Raw genomic sequence first — 12,725 nt, forward strand, 5'->3', positions numbered from 1 at the left:
ATCCCTTGCACCACTGAAGTGTAGAACATGGAAAGAAAGGGAGTGAGGGGGAGAAATAAACTGGTCTGTGGCAGAGACTGACAACGGTGCCTGTCTTAAAAGTTCTCAGCAAAGCTCATCTCACAAAAACTCAGAAGCTTGCTGAGAATTTTTTTTATATATGGGAAAACATGAAATGAGCATTTCTAAGTGAGAGGGCTGGGGGTTTCCTGCTCTTCCATAGCAAATACAGACAGATCACACTTTCCCCCCACTGGCCTTTTCTGTGGAGCCATGTGCCTCCTGGGGGACAGAACAGAGCAGCTCCTAACACAATAAACATTACTCTGTCTGCATTAGTTTTTACATTTCTTTGTTTTATTTCTTGTTTTGTTTGAAATGACCTGTACCACAGGAATACAATTTATTTAACAGGTTGTTATTTTTTTAGGAGCAGATAATAGTTAAGTAGATACTGTTTATTTCACTGACTGTCTATGACTACCTGCATCATTCTCACAGCCTCTGTCTCTCTCTGGCTTCTCCATGTAACCCAGCCACAAGAACAACAGAGCAGCCTTTGGCCATATGATTGATTATAGCTCCGATTGGTAATAAAAGCTCAACATGTTACATTCTAGGGTCTTTCTCAATTAGTTGCCCCTCTAATAGCTGCTTACATGTTTCTGGTGAAGCATGTTTTATTTTATATATTTATAATAGTTTTAAAAAAAAGATGATATAGCTTACAAAGAGAAAAATAATGCCCCCTTAGCATGAGCAATACTGCAAGGTTCTGATTGTTGTGGGGATGTTTCTTGTAGCTTCACAGTTTTGCTGCGAGGTGTAATGCCCAAGTTTCCCTAGAAACCTAAATTCAGAGTGGTAATTTACCTTTTAATTGATCCCCATGAAATTTGTTTTGCATTACAGGTCAGACACTGCTGTTCCCAGAGAAGAATGTGCCCAAAACAGAAGAGCTGGTCACTTGGGAAGAACTGCCTTTTGTAGTAGCTGGCAGGTATATGGTTTCTGTTATCCACACATGCAAATCAGGGGCTGGAGCTGTTTTTACCATAGTTGCTGGTGTTGATTTATTCACTGTCACTGCTATACTTACCTCTACTTCTTCTCTTTTCTTTAAGTCACAGAGCCCATCTGTGTCCCGAGGCTCAAGCTTCATCATCTTTTGCCCCATGAAGAAGGACAGCTGTATGACACTGACTCTGTGAATCCTATATTACAAATGAGCAACATAAAGACTACTGACCTAAAACCCATCTCCTAGTTCATGTCTCACCTTCCACATCCCCAGACCTTTTTGTAAGAGACTGTGAGCATTCAAAGACCTAAGCAGTTGCTGAAGCTTCATTTCCTGCTTCAAAGTGCATTGGGGGGATTACACTGTTACCCTTCTCTGCAATCCCAGCCCATTGTGTAGCTGGAAATGCTCCTCAGCTGTGTCAGTGTGATAGTACTAGTGATGCACAGCAGATGAGAGTAACTGGAAGGAGATTATTGTGATTCCTGCACTTGTTTGAAAGGCTCAAGAGACCTGATCTGCTTCCCAATTTAGGATGGTACAAGTCTTTTAAGGGTTAAATCTAGACAGGTGTTTGTGTCCCATTTCCTGGGAAAGAGTTTGCATTCCTTGGTTAGAGAGTTTAATATATCCTAAGTACTGTCTGCTTCACTTCCCATCCTATTTCAGGAGAAATGCAAACACTTCCCTGCATATTATCTTCAAGCAATGGAGAGTATTTGGATGGGGTCCAACATTATGCAGCTTTAATGGAGAAAGAAGTTCCTGGAAAAAATGTATTTGGTATCTTCATATTGCTATGCCAAGGCAGGAGTTGCCTCCATCCCATAGCCCTAATCTAAATAGCCAGCAGTCTCTGTGAGCTAGAAGCTAACTCGGCAGCTCTCCATAATCATGTTTTGTAGATAGTTTCCTGTTATGGAGAGCAGGCCTGAGTTCAAATACAACAAAGCTAGAAGAGCCTTTTGGGGTTGTTTTTGGGTAGTTTTGGGGGTTTTTGAGAGGGGAGATTAGGTGGGTGTGTTGGCGTGTGAGTAGTGACCTTTCTGGCAGGGCCCAACAGAGTAAGAATTGCATCTTAGGATCTTTTCAGCCCATTTTGGGCCAGCTACCTTTGCACAGCAGGCTGGGACACAATGTGCAGCAGCTCAGCTGAGTGGCACTTGGCAGCATTGGAGCAGTGCTCGAGTGAGTAAAACTTACAGGTGATAATGCAACCCAGCACATCTGTGAAAGCAATTCTGCCACAGCCAGAAAGAGTTGCCAGAGTGCAGCATATGGCAAGCTGGCTCTGTAATGGTGGCATGCATTTCACTTTGGTCCCTCAGTCACAGATAGGTACAGGGATCATGAGTGCAACCAAAAGCCTCTCATTTTCTCCCCAGCTGCCTTTGGGAGGGAGCGGGAAAGAGAAGCACAGGTATCCTCTTGAAGCACAAGGATACTGTGTAATTGCTACTGCTGTGAGCAAAGAAGGAGTCCCAATTCCAAATTGCCTTCTGCCCCCAAGGTCTCTGGTGGTTTACTAATATGCCTGAAGTAAGACAATTCCTTTATCAAGTGAGTACAAAATGAGTGACTGTGTAACATAGGAAGAAGTCAAAGGAGATGAAATGGAACTAACTTAAGTTCAAGGTGTGGGCTGGCTATGAGAGCTGAGAGGTCACCATGCCAGCCCCTCTGTGTCTGAGCCTGCCAGGGCAGGGGTCTACAGTATTGACAGCCCTGCTGGGACACATTCTGCTCCAGCAGAAAACAAGCACCCAGTGTTTCTGATCACACACCTCAACCCTGGTTTGGAAGACTTCCTCCTGAGGGCAATTTACTCCTCTTACACACCACCTTTCTCCTGGGGAAGCTAGGAAGGGGTGGAAGCTTGAGGAGAACAGACACAGTAGAGTTAGTAGTGTCTCAAACGTAGATCAGAGGTTTTTTCTCACCACAAGCGTCATGCTGTTGACCACAAAAAAAGAGAATACATTCAGGTTTTGTCAGCTCAGGATGGCTTAAAACTAAGTGACCTAGAAAATAAAGTTTCAGAGAACACCAACAGTCAGTTTTGTCAGTCACCTACATTCCCCTCTGGCTACTGGGAATGCAGCAGTTATGGCTTAGGCCGCAGATCTAAACCAGGTCTTGGAGACAGTAGGAACCTGGTTATAAAAGAGTAAATAAACACTCCCCCTGTTCTTCTCCCACCACCCCAAGGTCAGGTATTTGCTTTCTGATCAGCAAGAGAACCTCCTACCAGCCCCAGGTATAATCTATGCTAGCTCTTTTCCTGCTGTTGAGGATAATGGGATGAGGCAGGGGAAGACAGTAGTTGGAGTATCAGGGGTTTCATGCCATCCTCTAATTTATTTCCCTAGCCTGCCACAATAAAGCAATCTCTCAGGCTCTAGAGCTGCCTCCTCTGAAAAGCAGTGCCCTTGATTCCTAACTAGAATTTGGCAATAAGCCTAGTCTCTGTGGAGCCAAAGAGCTCTAATGAAGTCTAGGAAAGATCTGGTTTGGGGTGTATTTTTACTTGGGCAGTAACCATGCAGACAAAGCCTTGTGTTCTCTGCCACAAGGAACAGGTGGGGAATGGCACTCAGCTGAGCTGAAGAGGCAGGTGTGATACACTATGGGGTGAAAAGTGTGGAAGAATTGTAGTTAGCACCACATAGGAGAGGATGCAGAGATTATCAAGTCAACCCAGCACTGAAGTATAACATCAGGCTCTTCTCTCTTGCCATTTGGGAAAGACTTGCATTTTCTCAGGGACATACATCCTACCTCTTCAGGGGCCTGCAGGGATTGTACACAGGAGGGACTAGCCAGGCGTAATGACACACTGTACAAGGTCGCAGAATATCTTACACAGTTAGGAGCAGCTTTCCCAATAAGAAGTGGGGCCTGTATGTACAAGTGTTAGAGGAGTCTGGGAGGCAGCCTTTTTGTTCAGGAGAGGTCCAGCAGCATTGTTCTCCAAAGGAGAATCTACTCTATGGTAAGAGGAAGAAAGGTGTCAAAAAGAAGAACCATGGCTGCTTCCCTTTCTAACTGACCCCTCATAACACCAGCAGATAAAGTTTATATTTACTCTATTCTTTCTCTCTTCCTGCTTCTGTCCCCACTCCCCTCCAGAACTGGCAGAGGGTGCTGGGAAGCAGGCAGCCTGGACAGCGCTGAGAGCATCACTGATCAGAGAGGCTGAGCCCCCACGATGCCTCAGCAAGTGCAAGAGCATAATCTGGTATTTCCCACAGAGAAAACAATGAAAAAAAGAGAAACAGGTGACTGATTAAAAGTTTCCCCCCTCCTGTACACAAGATTCTGCAGTCACACCGACAGATAGACATTAAATAATTCTTCCGTAATAAATGATTGGAGATAAAAGCCGGCGGTGGCTGCTGCTGCTGTTTGGATTGCTCCGTTGTCTGCGTCTTTGTTTCTAGTTTGTTCCCCGGCCACTGTGGGCTGGTGCTGGGGCTGTCAGACCTTTGCCTCTAGCATTTCTAGGAAGAGTTTATGCATGGGAACCTTGCCCTGCAGTTTGATGCTGTAGAAGTGCTGCACAGCTTTAGCAGCCGTCTGCCGCAGGAGGGGCAAGGTCAGGAGCAGCTTGCCTGCTCGCCGGGGCTCCTCATTGCGCTGACTCAGCTCGTAGTCCTGCAGGGCTTCGTGGAGAAGGTCCTGGAGTTTCTGCACTGCATCCATGTCCTCTATGTGCATGGAGTCTGGGGTGAGGGAGAAAAGACAGCAAACAGACAAGTCAGATGTGAGAAAGGAAATCCTTTATGGTTCTGAAGCTAATGATGTTTTCTTTCCTTCTTATCTGTTCTTGTGGGGATTTTTTAAGTTGTTTTTGTCGTCCCCCCCCCCCCCCAACCCACCCAGGCAGGGGGTGAGGGGTGTTGTTTGGCTTTTTCTTAAGCAGAAAAAAACCAGCTAGCTGGCAGGTGTTGTGCTGCTGCATGAAGTTTGGCAGCAGCCCAGAGTGTTGGCCCTAGCAGTGCAGGGACAGTAGGGTTGCCAGGGGTAGGTGGGTGACACACGTGCCCTGTGTGCTGCCCATTTTGCCAGCCACCCCAATGCAATGCAGGGGTCAGGCAGGGGCCTTTGTGATTTGCACTTTCACTTGCCCTCCATGCTCCTTATGGGGAGAGTCACCCTGCAAGGGGCAGCAGCTGCTGTTCTGCCGCTTGGGAGCAATCTCATTAAGAATAATTAACGCTGCTACAGTGCTTCATCTGTCTAAACTGCCTAATTGCTGTGCAGCTGCTAAGGGTATCAGCAAGACAGAAAAGCCCCACAGGTCACAACCAGTGTGCCCAGGGGTGTTGCCAGACCCACCTTTGTGCATATGCCCCTGCTTTCAGAGACTGCCAGCAGCTGCTCAAGGAGCTTCCTGCTGAAATAAAGGAATCCCATGCCTCCAGCAAGGCCTCTTCCCTTAGGCTGCCAGTCAGATTTCTATGAGCTGTTGGAGGGGCTACAGGGTTTGCAAGGCTCCTGGTGTGTCTGTGAAGTGAAGGTAGCTAGCTGGTAAGGACTCAGTCCAGGGCTGAGACAGAGAGCCAGACTGGACACAGACTGCTAAACTTGTGGGTAAGTCATGGTATGAGAGGGCAGCACCAAAGCAGAGAGGCACAGCATCACCAAAGGTTTTCTCCCTTTTCATCTTGCTGATACGTGCTTCTTTCTTACAATTGTGACAGAGCTGGAGACACTGATGCCTCCTCTTCATTGTTCAGAGACTTTTAATCAATACTGAACCTATTGATAAAGGTTCCTGCCACAAGGCAACAAATCCAGAAGCAATGCCAAAGAGACAGTATGGCAAGCACACATGCACACATGTAATTGCACCGCCTACCATCACAGCCTGGGCTTTGCTTTGTGGCAAAGTAGTCTCAGTGTAGTCTCAGCCTACACACAAACACAAATGTGAGGACATGGGTTCCCCAGAGTGACAGCAGTGAAGGGGAGGAAAGCTGACTGAAGTGCCAAAATCTCTCTAGAAACATGTGTCATCTTTATGGAGAGCACAACACAAATTAGAGACTGTGAATTTTGTATAATTCATTTATGGTAAAAATGCTATTTATGATGCATGATTTATAAAGTATTACAACAGTTGGGAAAATATTATGTCTAGCAAGAAAGCTGTTTAAGAAGCTGTTCAGAAGGAATGCACTAATTAAGAAAGTATTAAAGGGAAAGTATTAAAGTATTAAAGGGAAGTATTCCCAAGAAGCCTACTGAAGAACAACTCTTGATACATTTACACTTCTTATCCAAGAGACCAGGCAAAGAAGCTCAGAAGAGAGCTGCTAGGTCATCACAGTGACCTGAGCTAGACACAGAGGTTGATTCTGAAAAGCAAGGAGGAAGAAGCATGTTGCCAAGTCAGTCTGGCAACTTCTCCCAGCCAGGTAGCACCTCTGAAAAATTTCCATACACAATCCAAGAGAAGTGAGTGTGATCTGTTTCCTGCCAAGTCACAGAGGTCATTTTGAAGACTGGAAGTATCAAAAGCTGGAATGTCTTCTATCCTTTCTGTTTAATGTCCTTCTGGCTAGGGGCACAAAGGAGAGAAGTAATCACAGCCTGTCAGAGTTTGCAGTTCCCAGCGGGTGCTAGAATTACCATGCAATGAGCCATGTTTCAGGGTAAAGTGGGTGCTCTGCTTTTGGGTACTGATGCTGCTGTACACTAGACAGAATCCCAAAACTGCCCTTCTGCCATCTGGCTTCTGTAAGGTGACAAGACTTAACAGCAGTAAATAAGTGTATACAGTGAGAGAAACTGGGGGAATAAAGCTCAAAGCCTGCCCTACCACCACCACACTGCTGAAAGAAGCTCAAAATTGGCAGCTGACTGCAAAAAATAAAACAACATTGCAGGATTAATTTCCTTGCAATCCATCAGTGAACTGGTGTCAATGGCATTGATAAACTGTTAATTACGAAATCAATAGCTATGAATTTTTACAGCTATTGGAGCACTGAGGTGGGGGCAGGCTGCCTGACCATGTCCCTGAGGGTCAGCTGGCCTAGAAGCTGGGCTTCATACCAGGAGCCCTTCTCCAGCACTGCTGGCATGGGGTACAGGGCAGGTGTGAGAATGGACAAGGCCCACTGCTTCCTCACCTCTGTTCTTGCAGCTTCTGACAGGAACAGGACCCATTAGTACAGAATTTGCTATGCATCCCTTTGCCAGGTCCAGATATTGCTCACTCCATTTTAGCATTAAAATGCATTGCAGAAAGAAAAAAGGGGAAATAAATTTCGGCTGCTCTGGGATGTCCTAAAATGAATGTCTGCTGTATGCTAACCTAGTGGGCTCCTCAATACATAGGTTGATCTTTTTTTTTTTTTTTTCCTAAGGAAAGAGGACCTAGGAATGCTTAAAAATGGACTGCTGACTCTGAAGGGTAACAAATTAGGTCTACATCACCTCTACTCTGTCAAAAAGTGGGTGATCATATTGTCTGGGACTTGCCTGCTGCTCTGGGAATTAAGATTTCATCCCTCAGCTCTCTAGAATGCACTTACTAAACGGAGATCCCTGGAATTATCTTTGCCAATCCCAGCAGGTGTGTTGTTGGTGTGTCACACCAAGGACTCAGAGATCAGCCTACTGTCAGCTTCTTCTCTAGTAAAAAGTGAGTGAGTTCCCACTTCTATTTTCATTTGTTTTAATTCCTAGAACCAAAGGGTCAAGTACACACAGGGCTGCCTAAGTCCCTAGAACTTGGATTGCATGAGCAATTACACCCAGAATTTATCTGTGTGGGAAGGAAGGCAGAAAGCAATTTTAGGCAGCACAAGTTCTAATCTTAAAGATGAATCTGGTGTTCATCTTTAAGCCCTATCTCTGATCCAAGGGAGCTGAAGCCTGGCCCAAACTGCTTTCCTCCCGTTTTAGGAATTGGCTGTTTGCATGCAAGCACACACATGCAGGCTCTGTAAGTTTATCCCTGTCAAAAATACACTAAGAAAAATAACTGGCATTAAAAGAATGTGAAGGTTCAATGTTAAGTTACAACAGAAAAATACACTTGCCCTATTCCAGCTTCCTTACCTGTGTGTCATGAGAAGCTTTAATTATATGAAAAACAAAATCCCCATGCTTCACTTTCCCACATTTCAATACAAATAACAAAACAGGACTTTTGTGCATTATGCTTCTACATAGCTACACTTCTAGCTGCACCAGTGAAGTCAGAGTCATTTTTTCCATCCAGCTGAGAACATGCTTTGGCCTGTGCCTCCTGACCCTTACCTTGGTTTCTTTATTCCACAGCACTGGAAATGGAAACCCAAAGCATCTGATGAGTGTTGGTTGTTCTGCTCTGTCTTTGCTCAGTGTTACTCCACTCCTGTGGAGACTGTCTCATAAGGTTTACTCTGGGCTTAGTCCTGAAAGCACAGTGAGCAGCAACAGCAGAGAGTGCTTCTGTTGCACTGTGAAGAACTTGACAGCAGTGTCCAGAGCACTGGACATTTACCTGTCCAGGGCCAGGTAAATGTCCCAGTGTGCCACTTCTCCTGTCACAACTGCTACCTTAGACTTCAGCCTCTCTGAGGAGCCCTTCTCCCTGTTTAGTCCTGTGACCCTCCTGGCAGACAGGTTCTTTAACAAGTTGATTATATCACCCACAGCCACCATTGCACAGAGGAGAGAGGCTAGCCTTGGCCATCTGCCCATCCTGGTTCACTGGCAAAGTGAAGGCAGCAATTAAAACTAAAAAAGCACTATATGAAAAATTAAAAAAGGGAACAAAGTTATGAAGTGCAGAAAAACCATAAGGGAAATGAAGGACATAGGAGGAAAAGCAATGTCTAGAAGGGCTAAGGACAGTAAAGAAGTTTTATAAATATTTAAGGAATAGAAGAAAAATGATCATTTGTAGGGGGGATCTTTTCAACTGGAGATTATTAACCTATTAATAGCAGTGCAGAGTAGATAGAAGTCCTCTGTGAGTATTTCTGTCTTATTTGGAAAAGAGAAGCATTATATACCTGTGTTATACAAAGGTGATAAAGACTTCATAATCTGTTGTTTATGCAAGAAGATATTAGAACTAATAGGACAAACTTCACAGAAATCAGCAGAGCTGGATAACTTGGCTTTAAGAGTTCTAAAATTGCTGGCTGGGGGTCATCCAGGGCAGATTAATGATTAGTAAGTCTTGGTATTTTTACAAAATTCAAGATGAATGGAAGTGTTCTAATGATGCACACATTTTCCTAGGTCTTACCTGATAATTTCTATGCTAGCTTGATGTGAACCAGGGCAAAAGAAAGGAAAAAATAAAGGTGACATTCAATTAAGACTAATAAGATGGCTTTTATAAGACATGTAAATGTGGCACTTAAGGACATAGTTTTGTGTTGGACTTGGCAGTGCTGGGTTAACAGTTGGAAGTGGTGGTCTTAAAGGTTTTTTCCATCATAAATGATTCTGTGATTTTACTGCCAGTCAACATGATACTTGAGAAGAGAGGTCTTGTCAAACAAACTTGATTTCATTCTCTGATGAGATTACAAGTTTGGTTGATAAAGTTAACTGCACAGATATAATAGACTTAGGTTTTTATAAAGCACTTGGCTTAGGACCACAGGACATTCTCATTAAAAAATTAGCACTATGCAATATCAATAAAGAACACTTTCAATTGATTAGTAACTGGATAGATGACAGATCTCACAGTAGCTATCAGTGATGAATCATCCCTGAAGAAGGAGTTTTCTCATGGAAATCCCCAGGGATCAGTAGAAAAATCAGCTGCTGCTCAACATTTTTATCAATGAGCTGTAAGGAATTTTTTTTTATTTTATATTGCTATTGCTAAGGAGTGGATGGATGGCAAACAGGGACAGAATGGTGTAAAATGGTGAGGCAGCCTCACAGAGTCCTGGACCACATCCTTACACTTGAAATAATATATCCATAGCCAAGGAACATGACTATGGAACAGGAAGTTTATCATGGCAAGATGTCAGATATAAAAAGACCCAGAGTCATAGGATCCAACTCAACAAAGATCATTCTTTCAAGGCTGAGCTCAAGCAAACAAACATTAAGACATGATGCCTTTTGTTTTTTGTTTTTTTAAACTGAGAGAATGAGTAATTATTAGAGTCAGCTGCCAAGCAAGATGAAGATTCCCCCTCTTTTAATCCTCCCAGTTTCACACTGGGTGTTTTTCTGTAAAGTGGCTTTAGCCAAACACAGATACTGGTTTCAGGGCTGGGCTGCAATGGTGAATTCTGTGACATACATGATGCAAATTTGGCAAAGGGATCTGATGTGAAACAATGAGACTCAGGGGATGTAGAGGGAGCCCTTGTTACACAGTAGCTTTAGCAGTTTCCCTTTCCGATGGGACTCCTGAGCAAGTCTGTGTCTGGCTGGCTTTGATACAATGCAGCCTTGCTGGATTGAGAGTTGCAATCTACATCCACGCTGTCTCCTAGTTAAAGGGGGATTCAGTGTCTCTGGTACCTCAACATCTCCAGGACAGGGTCAGGCAGCCCCAGCCCCGCAGCTTTTTGAAATTGGGATGAGAGTTTCCCCATTTGCTGTATCTCACCAACGCTATGGAGGTGGATGCAAGTGTGGCTCCCTTTTCTGAGCCCACGGCACTGGAGTTAGCTTGCTAGTGGAAAAGGCCTCCACAGACCCTTTTACTGCCTGAAACCAGCAACCAGTCCATCCCTGTCTGTTCCACTCCCTACTACAGGGTCAGAGCACAGCTGGGGCTCTAGCAACAATAAGCCTCATTTCTCCCTGCTTTCCAGCTTAGAGTGGAGCTTTGAGAATATTGCATGACACAGGCAGAAATTCTTAGGCAGTAGGCTCTAGTTTCCTACCAGGTAAAATAACAGCGTGAGCCTGGACTGGCTGGGTGCAAGACTGGATGGACCAGGGCTGTACCTGAGTTGGCAAGGGCCAGAGCTTTGAGTGTGACAAACTCCTCCTTTTCCACCTTGAGCTTCTTATAGCGGCGCACCAGTTGTAGGATGGCCAGGTAGAGCTCCAGCAGCCCTGTCAGACGAGAGTGCTCTTCATCCATGATGTAGTCCTCAGCATAGACCAGCTTGTCCTCGTATGGCAGGGAGCGGTACACAATGCCCAGGATGAGAATTTCCATCCAGGCACTCTGCAGAAGGCTCATCTGGTCTCCAAGGGAGAGGTTGGAGAACCCTATCAGGGCAAAAGACAAGCAGGGTCAAATGGGTGTGCAGCAAAGCCTCTAGGAGACTAGGGTCCTTAGTTTCCCTGAGATCCAAACCACGCACTCTTCCCTACTGACCTGCTGCTTTAAAAATACCCCAAACAACTCACTAAAGTGACTCTGTAGCAATGAGCATACATGGACCTTACCCTTCTCTTTGCTCCTATGCCCACCCACAGCCTCAAACAGGAATTCTGATGCTCTGATTGCATTTATGGGAGTCCAAGGTTGGTGACAACCTCTTTTCAATGACCACTGCTTCTTTCATAGCAGCAACTCTTTTGTACCACATTGCCTTTCCTCTCTTCCTCAGTAGGTCTGTATTGCAGCCCATTTAGTCTGTCCCAGCTGAAAAATGAGCAGAGAAGAGCTCCAGATGACAGAAAAGAGGGCTTCTGATGAATTAGAAGTATACTACAGTCTCATATTTTGGCAAAGATGGGAAAAAGTCCTGCCACAACAAAGCACCAAAATGTGTTCAAAAATGAATATCTTTGTGAACAGAATTCTCCTCTATTCGTCACCCCACTCTGATTTCCATACCAGCAGCTCTGCCTACAACCCTACCCAGAGATAAAAATACCTTTGTGGGGACACTGAAGTACCTAAATCATAGCCAAACCTGGTAGCAATGGGACAAGCCCCTGTGAACCAAATATTCTTGCCAAATAGAGTCTGATAGCCTGACCTTGACAGCCCCAGAATCCACTTGAGAGAGTGGAGAGGACAAAAAACAGAGGCAATGTCCACCTCAAGGCGGGGAAAAAAAAGTGCATGGGAAGGAAACCTGTTATGCCTTCCATACCTGGTACCCTTGAAGGCCAGACCATGAAAGATCCTGGGAGATGGGCACTCTAACAGTCATTACAAACAGCAATGTCAAACACAGTGTGCTGGTCCTCTCTAGGCAGCTTTTGCCCACCATGGACAGACAGAAATTGCACTTTTTTTGGCAGCCCCTTGCTTCCAATGGTTCCTAGGGCTGTGATAGAATGGGACACCCAGGCATGCCTCAGCTGGAAGGGTGAGGCCTCTCCAGGCAGTTTTCCCCCCAGGTGCATATGAAGCCTTGGGGATCACCAAAGACCTGTGAACTCATGAGCCTCCATGCAGAAGCCTCCCACCTCCACTGGCTGCATGCAAGGCTCAGCTGGGCTTCTTCATCCCACACCCCACCCTGCTCACAGCTCTTGGCCCCACATCGGGGCTTATGTAGACAGCCACCATGATGATCATTTGATTTTCTCTTGTTATCAAGTTGGCAATTAACAAAAGAGCTGATGATTGCTATATTGACTGACTGTGGGATCTCTTTTTCTATCTTCACTATCTCAGCTGGGGAAGGGAAGGCAGAAGGGTGGGTTAGTGGTATTTTATTTATCTCTACGCCATGTTTTGTGTTTGTGTTGCCAGGGGAAGCAAAGGGTGATAATGGCCTGGCAGCCCTTGGACATCCAATTTCCCTTATCAGGC

At 45.1% G+C, this 12,725-nt stretch overlaps 1 protein-coding gene across 2 annotated transcripts in view; it reads right to left on the minus strand.

The window, feature by feature from the left end:
- Positions 1–335: 335 nt before the first annotated feature.
- Positions 336–12,725, minus strand: part of ESRRB (estrogen related receptor beta) — a 128,533-nt gene continuing 116,143 nt past the window's right edge. For both annotated transcript variants that reach the window (XM_071426757.1, XM_071426756.1), the window contains exons 6-7: positions 10,952–11,221; positions 336–4,743 (exon numbers count right to left, since the gene is read on the minus strand). In XM_071426757.1, the coding sequence (XP_071282858.1) occupies positions 4,499–4,743; positions 10,952–11,221 (515 nt within the window). In that variant the 3' untranslated portion in view covers positions 336–4,498. The remainder of the gene's footprint in view (positions 4,744–10,951; positions 11,222–12,725) is intronic.

Source organism: Agelaius tricolor, unplaced genomic scaffold, assembly GCF_023055355.1.
Source record: "Agelaius tricolor isolate 1412-34295 unplaced genomic scaffold, bAgeTri1.0.p SCAF_5, whole genome shotgun sequence".
NCBI classification, from domain to species: Eukaryota; Metazoa; Chordata; class Aves; order Passeriformes; family Icteridae; genus Agelaius; species Agelaius tricolor.